Below are 21060 nucleotides of genomic sequence, written 5' to 3'. Positions count from 1 at the left end.
CAAGAAATCTTCACACTTAAGTTGGCAGGAAAGATACTTTGGCGCCTTTATGACAAGACACTTTGACAAAACAGAGTTATGAAAGCTTTGAAGCCAAGGCCTCACCAGGAGACTTTCCTTCCTTCATTTCAACTCTATTCTGTGATTATTAAGAGGAGAGAGACATTTGCTTGATAACCAAGCTTTGAGTCCTCAGAGACACCAACAGCAAGTGAAGCTTTCGAGATACAGAAGCTACAATGGATAGTTGTCCCTGGTAACCGGCCTGCAAAAGGTCCAGTCAGGGCCAGAAAGGTTGACTGCAGGTCCCCATTATCACAGCTTTCAAAGCAGTAGCCTCCCCTCTCCCCAGCAGATGTGGGGGTGTAACCAACACAAGGACCCTTGCTTTCTTGGTCTCTTTCTTGTTAATGATTTCCTCCTCTGAGACACTGCTTTGTGCCAGCCCTTCATCTGAAACGTCTCATGCTTCTATCAAGGTAGGGAGCGTAAGCCCTGTTTGTTTGTTTTTTAAAGATTTTATTAATTTACTTGAGAAACAGAGATCGCAAGTAGGGAGAGAGGCAGAGAGAGAGCAAGGGAAGCAGGCTCCCTGCTGAGCAGAGATCCCACTGTGGGGCTCGATCCCAGGATCATGACCTGAGCAGAAGGCAGAGGCTTTAACCCACTGAGCCACCCAGGCGCCCCTGTAAGCCCTGTTTCATTCAGAGGAAGATATTGAGGCTGTGTTGCCCATGATGATGAAGTCCATAGCAGAGTTGGGATCTGAACCTATTATGCCAGAGTCCAGAGACTCTGCTCTTCCACATCACCTGCTGCCTGGCAAACTGCTTAGACTGGCTCTCTGGTGCCCCTGAGGCCTCAAATCCAAGGGCTTCTCTTTCTTTCTCTCCAGAGAGTAAAGAGCTGGACATAAAATACTCAGGGCTGTGCACGGGGGCAGGCTGGGTGCCGTGCGGCTTACTGGAGTCTGACTCCTACTACCTTTTTTGCCTGGAGCCACACAACTGCTTATTTGGCCCAAGGGGTCGAAGGGACCCCAGCATAAGGGCTGTAAGTGTTCTGAACGCAGGAAGCAATTCATCTGGAATTCTTGATCTTTATGGCACAGAGAAGCCAACAGATCCAAGGGTCTGGGCCTCAAGGCGATGGGGAGAAAGCAAAAGGAACACATGCTTCTTTATCAGCATGTCCAGTACTTCCAACCAGTTTCCTCTCTCTAATATACACAATCCACAATCATGTGTTATAGGCCACAGGAAGGAACTGGCAAGGCCAAATAAAAGCATTTAAATATATCTTTAGCATGGCCCACGTTACTGCTTGGAAGAAAGTGGTAAAAACCCACAGGAAAGTGGGAATGGGAATTTGGGGCTGGGAGGGCCCTCTGGAGATGAAGTCCAGCTCCCTGTCTCCAGGCGATATATTTATCCTATGCTATCTGCTGACAGATTGAGGGCTGTCTTGGGCTTTCCAGCCTCTAGGGAAGGGGAGTGATTAGGCTAGGTGCTGCTAGTGGGCCAGGCATCACTTCCTTTGAAGGCCCGATGAAATACTTGGGGAGATCATGATGCATTAATGGACATTCTGAAAAAGTCCATGAAAGATATAAATTATAAGCAGCACAAGACAGACCATGATTAATTGCCAAATAAATTGAAATCATAATAAAGCTTTTTAACAAATGCTCAATTCTTATTAGTAAAGGTTATTCACAAGGTAAATGTTATCCTTTGGCCCAACTAAACTTCTTCCAGCAACAGGTCAGACCTATTTCTAACTTCTGTGTTTCACAATGGTGGGGAATGGTCTTGCACAGGAAATCTCTTAGAAGCTTTGCACTGGCTATTCCCTCAGCCAAGAACACTTTTCCTCCCTGGCTAATGGCCATAGCTAATAGCTTCTTTCTTTAAGATTTTATTTCTTTATTTGACAGAGATCATTTTTTGACAGAGGCAGGCAGAGAGAGGAGGAAGCAGGCTTCCCGCTGAGCAGAGAGCCTGATGTGGTGCTCAGCACTGGATCCCAGGACCCTGAGATCATGACCTGAGCCAAAGGCAGAGGCTTTAACCCACTGAGCCACCCAGGCGCCCCTAATGGCTTATTTCTTACCTGCTTCTAGTCTTTGTGTGTTAAAATCGCAACACGGTCTCAACCATACTCCAAATCTCCCTTACTATTTTTTTATGTTTCCAGCTTCTAACATATTTATTAATCTATTTTTATTTTGTTTATTGTGTAATTTCTCCCTTTATAGTGTAGACTTGTCATGAGAGCAAGGACTTTTCTTTTATTCCTATTTTTTGTCTAATTCACTGATGTATCCCATACCTTGGTGCACAATAGGTATTCAGCACCTACTGTTCAATGAGTGAGGGCCTAAAACTTGAAGACAATCAAGCCCACCCTCGACTTTTTTCTTGTCCTGGACAAATAACTATCTGTTTTCATCTTTTCTCCACAGAGCTCCCATTTAACCCTTTGCTGTCTGGACTGAGTCTGCATTCTCTGTACCTCGCCCCCTCCCCCCACCACTCCCCTTTCGCCTCACACAGAGTTCACATTTAGACATGTATCTATCCTCTCTTTCATCATGGCCATAAGTTACAGCAAGAGCAATGAGACACTGTAATGACTGGGTTTTCAGGATAGCTCAGGATGTGGAGAGCTGTGGAGTCAGGCAAAAGAGTAAGAAGAGGTAAAGAGAATAAAAGAGGCAACAAACTTTGGCCTGTTGGAGCAAGATCAGACAATAGCACATCTGGAAGCAGGACAATGGCTTACATGAGTGCTCATGGGCCTGTTCAACCCAAGTGACAAGAGCAGTGACAGGCTTTGCCAAGGACCACCTGCTACCCTGAAGCAGATCTGAGTTTTGGTCGGCTTGACAAAGGACTGGAACATTGGCTCCACCACTGTCTCATCTGTGTAAAAACGACCCTGAGAGGCTAAAGAGAAGCAGCTTTATACAAGTTCTAAAAAATTTCCATGTAGGGATGGTATTTTTTCTACCTCTATTCCATTCTTGGGATTCCCCTGAGTACCCATAAAGTTGAGGGGTAAGTTTGGAACTGAAGAGACACTTGTTCAGCTCAGCTATGAGGTGACAACCCTGCTTGGAGGCCGGGCCCTGGCTATGATGTTTCTCCTCTTGTTTCCTAGGAGAGAAAGTCATAGATGTTCACTTTGCCGGTTTCCAGGCAACAGAGGGGCCTGGCCTCACTCATTTTTGCTAATCCTCACATCTGTGACTAGGCTAAAGGAAGGCGAGTCTGAGGGAGAAGGACAGACTAATTAGCAAAGGAATCAGTTCTCTAGGCTTTATAATCCCTCACACACCAGGCCACATCCAAGACTCACCAAGCTGTGCTTCCAACATGGAATCAAATCTGAAGCAAGAAAACTAAAGTTTCGGAGGAACTATGGTTTGGGATTAATGGTATCTGATATCTTCTCGATCATCTCAAATAACAGAAGATGGCCTTGACATTAGGGTCGATAACTCAAACCTTATATAAAATACGGGTTTTTGTGAAATGGGCTGCAATGTGAATTTTATTTACCCCCAACTATTAAAAAAAAAGTGAAGAGGTTCTCTTGGAGCTAAGCACACAAATGGATGCCAATTTAAAGGGTTAGGAAAGGAGTGGAGCTAGGCCCTGGCCAGCCAGCACAACAGAAGCCTTTCCTAGATACGACTGCTCTACATTTTGAGAAATGTTTCCTCAGGTGAAACTCTACCAGACTTTCTGCCATGGTTTCTCTAGTATGGGACCATAGTAATAGTCTCATAGTTCCCTGCACTTTGTTGTTTTCCTTTTGTCAGTATGTGCTATTTCGTTTTTAAAAGAGAGATGTATTTATTTATTTATTTAAGAGAGAATGATAGGGGGAGAAAGAGAGCGAGTGAGGCAGGCAGAGGGAGAGGGAGAAGCAGACTCCCCGCTGAGCAGGGAGCCTGCTGGGGGCTCAATCCCAGGACCCTGGGATCATGATCTGAGCCAAAGGCAGATGCTTAACTAAGTCGGTGCCACTGCAGTGCCTTGTCTATCAATGTACACTGGATGGATCTAGGTCACCTTTACTTAGAATGAACGGTATCTGTGGAAATACAGTGTGGGGGACCCCTCTGTAATCCTCCCCAAAATTCCTCCAACCTCAGCATGTTGTCCACCATACACGTGCGTACTAGGGTAGTATATGGGAAAGTTACTTACATTCGGCCTCTCAGGGCCTTGGCTTTCTGTTCTTCTTCCAGGTTTCTAGGAGGTGTGGGTGGAGTCATCCCCTCATTCAGGCAGCCTACAGGGTCTTTCAAGCTTCCCCGGTATGAGCCTCCTTCTAGACTCTGAAAAGAGAAGAAAAACAGCCTGAGGGACGCATACCTTGAAAAGTCATCTGGAGGCCCTTGTGTCCCCTCCTGCCTAGCAGCAGCCAACTTGGTAGACCAGTAGCCAGGGCTGTTCTCACTGAATGTCAGTGAGGCACCAGGAGGCCAGGTACTCCCCTGTCCCTGCAGCAGACTGCCCAGAGCTGCTGCCTTCTTGGGCAATCAGGATAAACTTGGCATCATGTGCTGACAATTTCCTGACATAATGAAAATTGTCAAAGTGACTTATATTTGGGTAAGAGCTGCAGAGGTAAAGATAATCATTGAGATTCTATACTGATGAAGCTGTTAAAAAAGAAAATTAGTTGTGAGACCATCAAATGCCAATCGATAAGGGGAGGGTAGTGACAGGAGAGCTAGTTGGGTCAACTCCTGTTTGTTAAATCAGCTACCTCCCCCCCCCCCCCAAGATGCCAATGAGATGTAGACATGAAGAGATCAATAGATTTAGCCTTTCCTAAAAATATCTTTCCTAAGGTTATTTGCCAAGGTTTTCTTTCATTTATGAATCCCTTTAATTTCTTTTAATTAAGGTGCTCCAGGATTGAAAAACAAGGTAAAGATATTAATACAGTACTCTAGAAAGACTTAAGGGCAAAGGATTCTAACCCCAGATCTGCTAGCCATTGGATGATCTTAAGTGAGACAGCTGCAATTATTCCATGTGGGCTTCATTTTTTTCAATTTTCAAGTCAGATCTCTCCTTTCTACAGATTTCTAAGGAATTGAAACAGACAATAGTTGTATAACCCCTTGAAAAATTAAAAATATTCTACAATGATGAGCTCTACCTCCCAACCCCCAGAGCTGTTAACAAGGATATTAAAAAAATGGGGCCAATCTTAGCATTTTCACAGGTGTCCTTGAAGAAAGATCAAACAGCAACACTTAGCATTTCATAATGGAACTTGGCAGAAGCAATGTGGATAAACAGTAAGCCTGGAGATCAAGGTCAAGGTGAGTGACTCTAAAACAAATATGGGTGTCTAACCCAAACTACCCACACAAGAGGCCTATTTACAACAGTGGCTCAAAGGAAAAGCTTCACTTTGGAAGTCTTCGAAAACATCAGCCTTAAGGTTGAAGTCACAAAGATAAAAAAATCTCCAAAAAGGTGGGAGAAACAACAGGCTTCAGCCTGGTGTTAAACAGCATGCACTTGGAGTATCTGTCTAAATTCTCATAGCTGCCGTAATTCAAGATAGGATAAATACAAGTAGGAACAGTCCAGAGGAATGAAACAAAAAGTAAATGAGGTTCCTAATGGGTCATTCATTATATAACAGGTGCTGGATATTAAGACTTAAAGCTGAGGGGCCTCTGGGTGTGTAATTCAGTTAAGCGTCTGATTCTTGGCTTTGGCTTAGGTCATGATCTCAGGGTCGTGAGATCAAGCCCCATGTTGGGCTCCATGCTTAGTGGGGAGTCTGCTTGAGGTTCTCGCTCTCCCTCTCTCTGTGTCCCTCCCCTACTCTCTTTCTTTCTCTCTCTACAATAAATGAATAAGGGGAGGGGCTGGGTGGCTCAGCTGGTTAGTGTCTGTCTTCAGCTCAGGTCATGATCCCAGAGTCCTGGGATCGAGCTCTATGTTGGGCTCCTTGCTCAGGGAGGAGTCTGCTTCTTTCTCTCTCTTGGCCATTCCCCCTGCTTGTGCTCTCTCTCTCTCTCATATAAATAAATAAAATCTTTAAAAAAATGAATAAATCTTAAAAAAAAGTCTTAAAGCCGAAAAATTTAAAGCTGAGAAGTGATGTCAACCTTCTTTTCCCCTACTCTACCTCCAAATCAACAAAATGTACCAAGGGCCAAGCATGAATTTGTTACCAACACCAGAAACTAGAATTAAGAAATAGCATCTTATAGGGTGGCTGGGTGATGGACATTGGCGGGGGGAGGGCAATTTATGTGCTATGGTGAGCACTGTGAATTGTGTAAGACTGATGATTCACAGAACTGTACCCCTGAAACAAATAATACAGTATATGTTAGTAAAAAAATTTAAAATAAAATTTAAATAAAGAGCATTTTCAAGCTTGAGAGAGAGAATTTCTTTTAACTTGTCATGAAGTTATTTTACAGGACAAGTAATCAACTGTGGAAGTTGTTATCCTGAGAAACAGCATAGACTATAAATATAGAAAGGTCAAGGAGAGTTTAGCTAAATTTATAGATTCAGGATCTCTAACCAGTTATTAAGGAAATGAGAGTGTCTGGTGCTGGGGTCTGAGAAGCCAGTGGACAGGCAGGCTCTTCAAGACATGTGACCTGTTCCCTGGTGCCATGGCCAGAGACAGGCTCCCAGGCAAATGGACCCAGCTGGTAACTGATCTGATTACATGCCTTTTACTTCTCCTCCTCCTTGTCCTGTTGTCCTATTACAGTCTTTGTTCTACAGCCTGATGGCTGGCAGGATGCTGACTGCAAGGCCCGGGCAAACAGGCTTCCATCTCTGCCTACAAGGCTCTCCTGTGGAACATATAGCTTGGCATGGTCCTTTTTCAACCTTCTAGAATGAAGGACCTCTGAGGAGCTGAAATGTCATGCAGGGAACTATGTTCCCTATCTTCCTGTCTGACCTGTTGAATGAGCAAAAAAGCCCAAAAAGACTCTCTGCAAAGGGGTGAGTAGGGCAGAGGCAGCGAGAGAGGAGGAAGAGAGAAATAAAGGGTCTGGGTGAGCTGTAGTCTGGGTAATGTGCCTCCTAATGGTGTTGGCTATCAATGCTTATCACTCAAATGCCATTCTCTCTGATGACAGGCTTCCGGGGCAAGGGGGGATCCTGGGTCCCAGCCATGGGCAACTGGGGGCAACCTGCCACTGTCTGCGCTGCTCCTGGTGGAAGGCAGGCAGCAGGGGCTGGTTTATGGGTAGTGGGAGCTTCTGCCCTGCCCAGGGCTCAGGCCACCACAGTCTCAGCAGGCAAAGGAGAAGGTGCACGAGGAGAGGGCCACAAAGTGCCTCTAGCTGGTCCAAGGCCATGGAGCAGAAATGCAAATAGGATTCAAAGCAGTAGATTAATTAGGGAGGAAGGCTGTCCCCCGCTAAAAATGAACACATTTCCTGTCTGCTGGATTGTGGATAAAATGCCCCTCCTTGGGACTCCTACAAGCACCTTTTATACATCCCTGCACACTAGTCATGACACAGCACTGCGACCCCTCAATGGTTTGTACTCCAGCGAATATTCATTGAGCATCTACTACATGCTAAATATTTGCATGCAGAAATGAAGATGAATACTATCTGGCTTCCCACCCTCCATAATCTAAGCTATCATGGGTACTGTTCTAGACAGAAGGGGTACCAAGAAGGATGAAAAAAGGAGCAAGATGCTCTCTGGGGGAGAAGGGGGTAGAGAGGGGAGGGAAAGGAAGAGGCAGTGCTTGAACTGAGTGTTGAGTAAGAGGATTTCGCTGGATCCTCTGATTGAGAGAGCATTCTAAGCAGGAGCAACACTCTGAGTAAAGGATCAAGCTGTGAACCTACCCAGGGCAGCCTGGGAAGCTGAAAGCAGCCCACACAGGTAGAATATATATGGAGTGAAAGTGGCAAGGGGTGGGGGAGTGGTCGCAAGTGACTGTGTATTGTGTGAGTTTGGGGGAGTGAGTGAAGGAAGAGGGTAGGAGTGAGACAGACAACCCGGAGAAGTATGCAGTGTCCCATCACAGGGAGACTTGTGTGTTGCATTAAGCAGTAGAGACTTGACTTTCTAAAACCAGTGATGAAGGGTGTGAAGCAGGGAAGTGACGTGATTGGATTTAAGTTTTAGGAAGATCAGTCTTAATGTTTCCAAGGGCTTTTCATGACTTGGGAAAATGTCTCTGATATGACTGTAAAGGAAAAAAGAATGTCATTTTTCTATACTCTCTAATTAAGTATATTATTTTTTAAAAATGCCTAGGAGAGAGGCATCTGGGTGGCTCAGTGGGTTAAAGCCGCTGCCTTCGGCTCAGGTCATGATCCCAGGGTTCTGGGATTGAGCCCTGCATTGGGCTCTCTGCTCAGCAGGGAGCCTGCTTCCCCCTCTCTCTCTGCCTGCCTCTCTGCTTACTTGTGTTCTCTGTCAAATAAATAAATAAAATCTTTTAAAAAAAATTGCCTAGAAGAAAATATATCAATATTTCAGCACTGAATGTGTCTAGATAATGATATTATCAGTGATAATAATTTGTGTTCCTACCCTTGTCATTGTTCCAATTTTTCTTGAATGAGCCTATATTGCTTTTATTAGCAAAAAAAAAAAAAGAACTATTAAAAAGTTTTTTAAAAAGAAAAAAGAAAAGAGAATCCATCTGGTATTCATGTAGAGTCACAGAGGAAATGTTGCAACAGTCCAGGAGAGGGTTTTGAGCACTAACCCTAGACTGTGAGCTCCATTAAGGAAGGTTCTGTGCTCAGTGCCAGAGCTGGCACATGGTAGGGCTCCAAGAATTCACTGAATGTACTACAGGACTCTTGGGGAGAGGTCAAAGGTCATCTGATAAAACAACAGATAAGGGTGCTTGTCGGGCACCACACACACCAACCTCCTAGCTGACCCACCCTGTTCTAAAAATTTAAATAATATTCTCTGGACTAAAAGTACTAGATCAGAATCATCTCCAGACAAATTAAGGGTGGAGATGGGGAAGAAGATAACTGTATAGTAAAAAATGTCATGTCTGGGCAAATGACATTTCAAGTTTGTGACTTTGTCTTCAAATTTTTTTGGTGGAAATTGAAACTTTCCTACTTCACCAAGCTCAGGAACCTTTTCCATAGCGGAAGGCCAGAGGCACCCAGTGCCTGAAAACACACCCCTCCACCATGGGTGCAATGCGGCCATTATTTCCTCCCCTCTGGGCTCTTTGGCTAACTCTACCTTGCCACTGACCAAGCAGGCTGATTCACCTAGAGGTGAGCAAAGCACAAAGACATACAGATGCAGTGTGGCCCGAGCCATGTTTTGTGGCCCACAGGGCTGGCCTAGGGAGGTGAATGCTATCAAGTGGGAGAACCAGAGGGCAGGAAGCCTTGCTGAAGCAGGTAGACACATTCTAGGAAGCCGGGCCACTGGGTAGACTGAACAAGAGCTCAATCCCGGCCAGCCCCTACCCCAAAGGTAGAGGAGAAATACCATCCCAAGCCCAGGGAACTGCTGCGACATGCCATGACCTGAAGACAAGGGCTCAGATAGGAGGCATGCTTTCTGTTTTTGTTTTGTTTTTGTTTTTTTAAAGATTTTATTTATTTATTTGAGAGACAGAGAGCACAAGCAGGCAGAGAGGCAGGCAGAGATAGAGGAGGAAGCAGGCTCCCTGAGGAGCAGAGAGCCCGATGCGGGGCTCGATCCCGGGACCCTGGGATCATGACCTGAGCCGAAGGCAGAGGCTTTAACCCACTGAGCCACCCAGGTGCCCCGGAGGCATGCTTTCTGGAGGCTTGACCTGCATCTCAGGCAGGCTGTGAAATCCTGGGGCTGTTTAGAGACACACGAGACTTTCAGAGACAAACAGGCTCTTATTCCTTGAACTTGAGACGTAAAACCAGATCATATAGATGGTTAAGGTATAACCCTGCCCTGTTCACCCAACCGCTCATCTACTGGCTCACACACACTGTGTCCTCACTGCCCAGGACAGGGCTATGAAAGGGCTGGCTCTGTTGCCTCCCACCCCCCCCCCCCCCCCATTAACACAGATCCCCGATGAGGTGGCTAAGAGCTAACATTCGAAGGGTGCTTGCTTATCATTTTACAAAGCACACTCACACCTACTCAATCATCATGGTATCTCTTTTGAGATAAGATTCAGTTGGACAGAATCCCTGCTGATAAAGGAGATAAAAGAGAGGCCCAAGTAGACTAAGTAACTGCCCACCGCAATACAATAAACAGCCAAGGCGGGACTACAACCCAGGTCTCTGATTCCCTGCACACCCACCACCATCACCACCCATCCTCACATCTAGGAAAAGTTTTATTAAAAATCACACAGGGACGGGCACCTGGGTGGCTCAGTGGGTTAAAGCCTCTGCCTTCCGCTCAGGTCACGATCCCAGGTCCTGGGATCAAGCCCCACATCGGGATCTCTGCTCAGCAGAGAGCCTGCTTCCCTTCCTCTCTCTCTGCCTGCCTCTCTGTCTACCTGTGATTTCTGTCTGTCGAAAAAATAAATAAAATCTTAAAAAAAAAATCACACAGGGAGGGGCGCCTGGGTGGCTCAGTTGTTAAGCATCTGCCTTTGGCTCAGGTCATGATCCCAGGGTTCTGGATTCCAGCACCCTATGGGGCTCCCTGCTCAGTGGGAAGCCTGCTTCTCCCTCTCCCACTCCCCCTGCTTGTGTTCCCTCTCTCACTGGGTCTTTCTCTCTGTCAAATAAATAAATAAATAAAACATCTTAAAAAAAAAAAATCACATGGGGAGGGGCACCTGGCTGGCTCGATTGGTAGAGCATGTGACTCTCGATCTCGGGGTTGTCATTTACTTAAAAAAAAAAAAGAAAGAAAAAATCACACAGGGAAAGCAGGGAGAGTCCTTACACCTGGCTTGGAGTTAGAGAGACTATCTTAATACAAAATGTGGAAAAAAAATGTGTGAGATCTGTTTGGGGGGAGGTGGGTGGGCATCTTCTCTTAGTAAATAAAAGCAGTGATTCAAGACCAAGGCTGGCAGATGAGAACTCGGAAGTGTCCACTGATGTCCAGAAGAACTTGTCAAAGGAGTTCCGGGGGAAGCTTCAAGGGTTTTTGTCTGTATGGAAGATGAGCTGGAGAACACCCACCCTTATTTCCTACCAGCAACTCTGGGGCAGAAGCCTTGGTGCCGTCATGACCACATGACCATAACATACCAAGGGCAGCTCTGGGGCTCCGAGACACAAGGGATCTCCAGGCTTTTGGGCGGAGCAGAATTCGGTGCTATCTCTTTCTACTATTTCCCAAAACAGAAAGTAGAAAGAATCAAAGCCCTAGATATGAAAGTCCAAGTGTGCTAGATGCTCCTGTAAAATTTCCAGACTCTGCCGGTTGGAAAGGAACTTATTACCTCATCTCATACTGAACTAAGATAACTTCCATCCACAGGTCTATGTTCCACCCTCTGGAGCAACAAAGACAGAGACCAACCCTTCTTTTCCACAGCAGTCCTCAATGAATTCAGGACAGCTCTCACTAGCCTTCTCTCTCCTAACTTCTCCCCTCATTTAACCCAGTACCTTCAACTTCCCTTCAAATGATGTGGACACCACATGGTACTGTTCACATCCTCTGGGGCCCTTCCACTGAGTTCAGGAATACTTCAGAATGCTGCGTTCAGAACCTGATACATGACTTACATATATTCAAGGCAGGTGTGGGCTGAAGAACTTGGAGGACAAAGGGGTTGTTACTCTACTTGATTGTACATTGTACTTTCACTATGAACACTCTGCCTATCTTGGCAGCTATCACACTGTTGTATTCACAGTCAAATAAAAACTCTGGAACTTTCATAGGTTCTAGGTCTTATCCTCATCTCAGCTAAAGAGCTAATGAGGAATAGGAATACAAGTCTCAGAGGTAAAAATGCAACTTGGGATTCTCCAACAGGCCTGGGGAAACCACCACACACTGCTGCTTCATTGCTCTCCTACAGCGGGTACATACTAAGATGGGAGGGAGGAGAAAACAGAGGAATGACAAAAGATCAAATTTTGAAGAGAAGATTCTGAGAAACCAAGCTGCTGCTCCCTCAGTCCTCTCCATGATATGGGGTTGGCGTTACTTGTTTGGCCAAAGAAATCTCTATAATTCTGGGTTCACTGCAGGTCCTCAAGGAGTAGTTATTGGTGGAGGGACAAGTTAAAGTTCTTATTGTGGAAATGTACCACAGAGCAACCACTCATCGGATAGAGGTTTGTTGAGGGCCTGTTAGAGGGCTGATCTGCTCCAATAACACCCTCCACTTCCCCTCTTCTGGGAAACTTGCTCTCATTGAATTCTTTTTTTTTTTTTTCAAAGATTTATTTATTTATGTCAAAAAGAGAGAGACAGAGAGAGAACAAGCAGGGGGAGAGGCAGAGGGGAGGGAGAGGGAGAGGAGGAAGCAGACTCCCTGCTGAGCGGGGAGCCAGATGTGGGACTCGATCCCAGAATCTGGAGATCATGACCTGAGCTGAAGGCAGACACTTAACCGTCTGAGTCACCCAGGCGCCCCAACTTCTCAATATCTGCCCTTACCTGTTTAATACCAAACACACCGATCACACAACTCGAAGGGCCGTGGGGACTCCCAGAGTGCTCAGGGGGGCAGTAATTATCAGGATAAAAGGTAATCGAAAATATACAAAAATACAGCATTTTGGAGACAAGTGTCTACGGACGTATGAGTGTAAAAGCCTCCTGTGTACTAATGGAGGAGGGAAAATCATGTCCTAATCTTGCTGGGTAGGGAAGCTACACAGACAAAGATAATGAAAAGATTAAGATACTTTAACAAATAATGCAACAGAACTATCTAAGAGCTGGCCCCAGCAGTGTGTGGCTTACATAGTAATTGGCATGGGACTGCAGAGGAAATCTGGCCTGGGCTGGTCAGGGAAGCCCTTCTGGGCAGATGAGATTCCAGTGGGGCCCCAAAGGACTACTGTGCTTTAGATAAGCAAAAATAAGAGAGGGAATGTTCCAGAGAAGTAGGGTGGTATGAATAGAAGCTTGGGGGGAGGAAAGCCAAATGCATGAGAAAAACAATTTGGTTGGAGCAGAGTTCATCAACCAGAGTAAGTAAGTGGTGGTAGGCTGCCTACAAAGTATTAGAATAGTGGTAAGTGTGAATTTTATCCATGGAATATTTTATCCAGTGAGTTCCAAACCTTGATCATATACCTCTATCAGGAAACTAATTTTGGCCATACATTGCCCAAACATGTAACTTATTTATAACTTGTATTTTTGTGCTACTGTGTTATCATTACGTGCATAACAAAATGTACCCCACATCATTTTTTAAATGATGAAGAGATTCTAAAACTGTCTTCCTGCACCTCAGTGAAGAGTCTTGTGTTCCTGAAGGCTCCCCACCCTGCAGACAACCATGGAGGCAAGAGGAAGGCAGTGACCCTTCACTGAGGAGGGAGGCAATGGCAGAGCATGCGGAAGACCTGCCAGGAGACGGAGGCCTGAGAGGGAGGCAGAGGCCTGAGAGGGAGGCAGAGTGGGGCAGGAGACTACTTCAATAGTCCAGGCATGACGTCAGGGCTCAGGCACAGGTGGTGAAGGGGACAATGTAAAGAAAAAAAACAAAGGATGATCTTTAAGGAAAAACATTGTTAGACAGTATTTGGATCATGAAGAGGGTGTGTGGGTCAGTGTGAAAAAGAAAGGAGAGCAAGTGGGGAGTGGTCGGAGAGGCAAGTTTGAAAAGCCAATGGAGTGCCCACACGAGCACTCAACTCCTACCAGTGAGACAGGGAGAGTGACCGGAGACCTGACAGCCCTCAAGAACAGTTAGATACAGTTATTGAAAACATCAGCTGCAAAATTCTTTCTTACTTAGGATGGAAAACTTAGAAGGAGAAGAAAATCACGTGTTAAATTTCATCAGTATTCTCTAAGCTGGGAGATTTGAAGATGGTGTTACTGTAATCGGAATTACGATCGGGCAGCGTTCCCTGCACGGCATCCAGCATTTTCCTCTAATTGCTGGGCCAAGGGAAGAAGGGTTTATATGGTGCTGATTAGCAGAACTGTCCAAGAGAAGTCTGGCAGAAGCACAAACATTTATCCTAATGAGAGTTCTGAGAAAAACCAAACGAGTGACACAGATGAGGGTGAAGGGCAAGGAGAATGCTTTAAATTGTCATCCTGTAGGAACACACGTCAGTGTAAAAACATGGTGTAGGGGAATAACATTATCCAAAAACAAGCTCTTTCACCAGCATGGAGCCCAAACCCTAAAGCAGCCAGACCCATAATCCTTCTCTGCGGTCATCTGCTTGGCCCCTGAGATAGTCACAAGCTAGGCCAGTTTTTAGTAGCCGTCAGCTCGGCTGTCCCCCATGATGGGGGTACACACCAGCTCCCCTCATCTCCTGCGGTGAGAGAGCTACACATTTTGGCCCATCCCCTTTATAATATCTACTATCTATATTTATAGATATATATATATATCTATAAATATAAATATCTATATTTATAGATAGTAGATATTATATATATATGTACATATACATATATATACACACACTATACATACTATATACTATATATACTATGTATATAATATCTACTTTTGCCAGACTCTGCAGGCTAGAAACTTGCCTGGGGTCCGCAAATAAAATTATCTGGTACTTTCAAAGACCCAAATCATGTTCTGTGTTTCAGTAGCCGAATTAGCTTTAGGGCTAACCAGACACACACCAGTCACTGTCCAAATGCTGCATCCCTATGGTTCAGCGGGCCAGGCTCAGAAAGATGCTGTTTTATGTTGGATACTTTTTCCCTTTCATTAGTGACACAATCCCAAAAGGGCACAATTGCCTATGCCCATTCAAAAAAAAAAAAAAAAAAAAAAAGGAGCTAAAAAGACTGTGGAGCACAGGTTTTTTTGGAAACCATCCTTAGCTAGAAACAATCCTACAGGAGGAATAAGGACAGGTGCAAAGGAGTTCATAGCAGACAGACGCCAGACCCTGGGAGCCACATGGAGGTAAGACACACACAGAACTGCCTCCAGGACCCCCACTTACCAGCTTGCTTTTGACCAATTGTTCTATTGCACTGACAAGGTCTGCAGCAGAAGGTACTTCAGTGGAAGCCTGCCGGGCTGCTAGCAAAGAGGAGGACTGCAAGACATTGAGCAGCAAAGGAAAAGCAGATTAGCAAGGAATGAGGAATAGCAATTAGGAAGCAAAACAGCAAGTCCACAGCTCAAGGCAGGCAAGGGAAGCAAAGCTTTATGTTTAGAGGCAAGAAATCACAGAGCAAGATAGGAAGTGGTGTGGGTGTCAGACAGTCCTGCTTGATCCCTTGTCAGGAGTTCTGGCCAGCCGCAAAGCAGGGATGGGACTAGGCTCTCCTTAGGCAGGCCTCCGGAGGAATTGAGGGCAGAGTTTGCTGAATTCCTGGGAGGCCAACAGGTAAGGCCTGCACCCACTGTCAGCAACAGGGGGAGAGGGACAGATAGAACTTTGGCCACAACAGGGCTGCCCATTGCTGTTCCAGGGTATGAAAGGGGTCCATAAACCTGGCCTCAAATGTGTCCAAAGGAGAGAAACTGTCTTTGCTTTACTTAAATACAGATTTTAAACATAGATCTTCAGTGTGTATCAAGCAAAAATTTTAGGGCAGGGCACTTAAAGACCAGGAAGCTAGAAACCCCCTGCCCACTCACATGCACACACGCACACACGTGTATGTGCGCACACATACACACACACACACACACACACCTCCCTCCACAAACATAGCTGTTTGTGTTGCTCCCGAATTGAAACATGTGGATATAATACATGGTTCTAGCAAGGAGTTGAGTGTCTCATGCTAGAGTCACCAGGGACTGTCCTATTCACAGTAAAAGGAGGCTCAAGCCAAGGGCCTGCCCACCATCCCCTTGTACCAGCAAGAAGCACTGACTGGTTCATGTGGCTGGATGGCCAGTGATGTGGGGAATCCTGCTCATGGAGGGACAGTGGTTTTTATCTTCCTTCTCCTACCTGAGAAGAAATTGGGGGAAAAATGGTTCACCCTGCATGCATGTATGAACTTTTCCCCCTGGCACAGCCAAGCAGAGGGCAACTGTGCTCCCTGGGCCCTGGACACATGTTCCTTCAGTCTTCGACACTGATCATCGCAGAGATAAAAAGCTGAAAGTCCTGGCCATGCTTTGGCTTCAAGTTTGTCCCTTACATTAGGGGGAAAAGTTTCAAAAAGAAGCTACTTTCTGTCTAGTTTAAGAATTACTCTAGATCTTTGCTTCTGAGATGGGGTAAAACAAAGTCAAATAATAATTAAGAGAGGGAGAGAACAATACTCTTTCTCCTCTTCTGGGGAATGCAGGAAAGGAGCTTAAGCCTGTTTGGAAATCCAAGCTATCAACTTTTTGATTTAGTAATCCTACCCCTGGGAACTTATCCCAAGGACAGAAGTCAAAAGAACAAATGCTGTATGTACAAAGTGATCTGTAGCAGTGTTATTTAGAGTAGCAAAAACTGGAAACAACCTAGGATATCCCAAAACAGACTGGCCAAGCAAATTATGCTATATCGAATAAGGGAAATACTCCTCAGCTATTAAAATTGTAGTTATGAAGATAAAATTAGTAAGATTTTTAAAAATATTAAATAAAACATTGAACATATCAAGTATATATATTAAAACTATAAAAATAAAACATACACGCATATGAACAAATATTAGAGGGGAACATGCAGAATCCAGGTGATTGTATAACATTAAATAGGTAGACTAAAACATTCCTTACAGACTGTTGTAAAAACTTATTTTAATAAGTTCAACTCTAATTGCTAGAAGTTTTGAGGCTCCCCAAATGTTTCAGAAAAATAAACGTACAGAAATCAAACAGGCAGGGCTGAGGAGGGTGAAAGTGTCTAAAAAGGGACCATTGCCATCTGTCCTCTTTCTGGCTAACAAAAAGGCCACACAAATGTCTGGGGTAAGTCCGCCTTTTCAGTTAAAGATTATCCAGAAACAACATAACATCCTCTTCCCCCAAACAAGCTGTGTCTGAGGGAATTTGAGGGGGTGGGTCCATGACCTTTACTTATCACAGGCCAGCTGGCACCTCCTTGCCGAGGGCCGTGTGGGACAGCTAATGCTGTGACAGGAGCGTCCTTCGCCCCACACACGCGATCACTGTTTGTGGAACATTTTACAAGGGAAGGCCTCTGGGAACACAGCCGGTTGGCTCCCGTGCAGACCTCAGTGTGGAGTGTGGGCGCTCCTGCTCCTAGGAACCTAGGATGGGCCTCACACCACACTTCCCGCTACTTGTCCTTCCAACGGGGCCACCAGCATCACTGTAGGAGGGGCCAGCGCTGTGCCTGGCTCATGGCGGAGTCCCAGAGCAGGGCAACTGTCATAGTCCTGTCCCTAGAGTCTCTCCCTCTTGTGTGGCACCTGGGAGACCTCAACTAATGTCTTTGGGTTCGTGACCCAATACAAAGTGGAGGGAATGAGCTCCAGGATGGGGCTATCACCGGACATGCTGAAGCATGGGCAAGCCGGAATTTTTGAACTGCATCCCAGGTGCTGGTGGAAAGATCTGTTCCCCATCCCTGCTGGTCCCCTGCCCCACAGGAGCCATTCCACTGCAAGGCGGTGCAGCAGGGAACACAGGGGGCGCCCTTGGAGGGACAGCTGAGCCACCACAAGCCACTCTGGAAAGAAACCATAAAGGACAGCTAAAACCCACAGAGTCAAGGGGACAGAGACAAAGAGAAGGCAGGAAAAACACACTGAGGTGAAAGCAGGGTTTGCTAGGAAAATGAGTGACGGAGTGTGCAGTTAAAGCAGCCCCGAGCCTTGGCTGGTACTGGGCAGCACGTCCTAGCTGAGTCTCTAGAGCAATCAGGGTGATCGCTCAGGGATTCGAGGCCACACAGACATCCATGCTCTAGGTACCCGGGAGCCTCCGCATGCTCAGGAGCCAGAGATTTTACAAGACCAAGCACGCGACAGCCTGCATTTAGGTTTCCCACCTTTCTCAGCAACCTTCCCTCTCCCCTTAGCAGCATCTCCTTCCCTCCCGTGCTTGCAGAATTTCGGCTTGACCAGAAGCTACTGCTATTTGGATTTTAGAGTTCACTATAGGGAAAACGATCAGCAAAAACACAGTTCAGAAGTCAGGTACAACAAAGGGATCTCAGCCTGGAACCGCCCTCAGACTCCTTGTGAGACAAACAGTTCCTTTTAGGATTTGCAGTGTCCGAAGACAGAGCAATTACCCTCCATCAACAGGACAAGACACCAGTCCCACTCTGGGATTACTGCACGTGCCCCTCTGCTGCCCAGAATGGAGTCAGATCTCCAGGGCAGGGGGAGGGTAACCTACTGAATATAGACAAATCTCCATCATTATAGATTCAGAGCGAGAACAAGGGAGAGAGAGTATTACTACCCCCACCATACACACAAGACAAAATCACATGTATTACACGTCTTTCAAGGGAGAAAGTAAAGGAGTCCTACCATCTCATCCTGCGTAGGGTCATTGTCAAAGATTTTCATAGGAGGCGGGAGAGGGGTGTGCGACTCTTCGTCTGGCTCATCTTCGCCCCAACCTTTCTTATTCTTCTAGAACAAAAGAGCAGCATTAGTCATACAGTCCTCTGTTTCATATAGTTAAAGACACCAACTGTTTAGGACTTAGAGGTTTTTAAAAAAGCAACATATAAGATACCCTCCTTCCTCAACAAATCCTTATTTTTTCAGCCTCACTGTCCTCTTCTGTGGAATGGGTGCACCTTCATCTTAAAGGACAGTGAGGTTAAAATGGGGGAAAACACACACACACATGACAAACATCGACCTTGTTAATCAGGAAAAAGAAAAAGCTGAGAGTGGTCAGAGAGAGCCTAACTTTTTAAGCCTTTGAAGGACTATTAAGCCACAATCTGAGTATCACCAGGCTCCCCTGTCATCCTCAGAGGGAGAAATGGCAAATAGCCTAAAATTACAAACAGAGTCTGGTTACACAGCAGGAAAAATTGCTTAGCCCCATCAGCAATTAGAGCAGGTTAGTTGGCTAGAAAAAAAGCCGCTCTCATTCCCCCAACTAGAACATACCCACTGTATTTTATTTATTTATTTATTTTAAAGATTTTACTTATTTGACAGAGAGGTCACAAGCAGGCAGAGAGAGAGGGAAGCAGGCTCCCTGCTGAGCAGAGAGCCTGATGTGGGGCTCGATCCCAGGACCCTGAGATCATGACCTGAGCGGAAGGCAGAGGCTTCACCCACTGAGCCCCCAGGCTCCTCCACCCACTGTATTTTGATTATAGAATCTTGGCTTTGAAAGGGACTTCGGAGGTCACCCAATCTGACCTCTCGGCTAATACAGGGACCTCTCCAACTGCTATGTGAGGTCATACGGCGTCCCTGCCCCTTCTAGCCCGGGTGTCTATTTTCATGACCGCTTGCTCATCACTGGTTGACTTCCATTCAAGACCCTTTTTGGGCTGCAACCTGGCCTTCTGCAAACCTCTGTCTGTTAGTCGTAATTCTCCCCTCTGGAGCACCTGGAGTTGTCTATTCCCTTTGACATGTGGCACTGCTCGAGACAACTGAAAACAGTTATCCTCTCCCCTCACAGCCTTCTCCTTCCAAGGGAAATGGTTGACCTTCTTTCATTCTTATTCTCAACTAGCAGGTTTTGATGTAGTCTTTAGTAAAAGCAGGGGATTAGGTGACCAAATGGCTCCCCTCGGGCCCAGGCCCCTATCTCCAAATCTGTCAAAATGTTGTCTATCTGCTGGAAATTCTAGGTGCTAGTCAGTCTCCAAAATGGTCACGTGTCAGCCTGGCAAGATCTTGTTGGTACAAAAACTCAGATTGCTTGGGCTCAAGAAAACAATCCACTGGGAACTTGAGATGGGGAGGTTTACAGAACCTGGGGAAGGAGGCCCCTCTGATGGAGGCTCCAGGGCCACGTGTACGTACCTCATCGGCACTGTCTCCCTGAGGTGTCGTCTCATCCCCAGGCTTGGGAGAGCCCAGGTCGAAGCTCTTCCGGCCATCTCGTACTTTTTTCTGCTTCTTGATGTTTCCATCTGCTTTCCCGCTGTTGAGCCGGCGCACAGGACTGGTCAGCCACTTCTTAAGGGTGTTGGTGGAACGCTTGGGCCCGGGGGAGCTGTGGATGGAGTTCAGGGAGGGCTGAGACTGGAGGTTGGCCACTGACTCAGACTTGCCTCCGTTTTCACTTGAGGAATGAGAGTATGCATCTGAGGAGAAAGAAAAGACAGACACAGCCTTGTCAGAAGCAGTTGGGGGGCGGGGGTTGCGGCTGGGAGTAAGACGGGTCCATCACTCAGAAAGCTGGGACACAAGGCAGAATGTCAAGGCCCGCTGCAGACCGTGGTCAAGGCAGCCCTCTCTAGAGGTTAACAGCTGACCCTCACTGAATTTTTAATGTGCAAGGCACTGCTCTGGGAGCTGTGGATATTGGAGTGAACAGAAGATAAGGACTCCTACCCTCATAGAAAAAAAAAATCAAGATCCTAAGCAAGAATTACCAACCAATAACCATGTTATGGGCCATCTATTAGGTAGTGTATTTTAAAGACATTTAAGACCTAGGTTTTATTTTCAAACACCTCTTATCTATCTACAGACAAAACACACACACACACACACACACACACACACTCTCTCAAAGAAAAAGAGAAAAGAACAAAAGAGCAAGACAGAGCATGCAAAGCAAAGCCAAATTCACATAGTAGAATGTGATTAATTGCCATAAGGCTGGTGTGGACTCTAGGTGATAAGCTAGCAGAGTTCAGAGAGAGGTCAGATCAGTGTAGGCGGGAACTGGGTTGAAAGGGTTTAATGGAAGAGATGTGTCTGAGTAGAAGAGAAGGGGAGAAGGAATTCCAAAAGGGAGAGACAGCAGGAACCAAAGCATGAATATTGAAAAATAAGTTAAGACCAGCCCATAAGGAGATCCTCTGCATGAAACAAAGGTTTGATGGAGAAA

At 46.0% G+C, this 21060-nt stretch overlaps 1 protein-coding gene across 22 annotated transcripts in view; it reads right to left on the bottom strand.

The window, feature by feature from the left end:
- Positions 1 to 21060, bottom strand: part of KALRN (kalirin RhoGEF kinase) — a 672007-nt gene that overhangs the window by 58529 nt on the left and 592418 nt on the right. For 16 of the 22 annotated variants that reach the window (XM_046002920.1, XM_046002921.1, XM_046002924.1 and 13 more), the window contains 3 exons: positions 20025 to 20308; positions 18555 to 18659; positions 4218 to 4348 (listed from right to left, as the gene is read on the bottom strand). In XM_046002920.1, the coding sequence (XP_045858876.1) occupies positions 4218 to 4348; positions 18555 to 18659; positions 20025 to 20308 (520 nt within the window). Of the gene's footprint in view, positions 1 to 4217; positions 4349 to 15094; positions 15191 to 18554; positions 18660 to 20024; positions 20309 to 21060 lie in introns of all 22 variants that reach the window. The other 6 variants (XM_046002922.1, XM_046002943.1, XM_046002945.1 and 3 more) reach the window with 3 other exon arrangements.

Source organism: Meles meles, chromosome 4, assembly GCF_922984935.1.
Source record: "Meles meles chromosome 4, mMelMel3.1 paternal haplotype, whole genome shotgun sequence".
NCBI classification, from domain to species: domain Eukaryota; kingdom Metazoa; phylum Chordata; class Mammalia; order Carnivora; family Mustelidae; genus Meles; species Meles meles.
The sequence above is the reverse complement of the archived record's forward strand: the minus strand, read 5'-3'. Positions and strand labels throughout refer to the sequence as shown.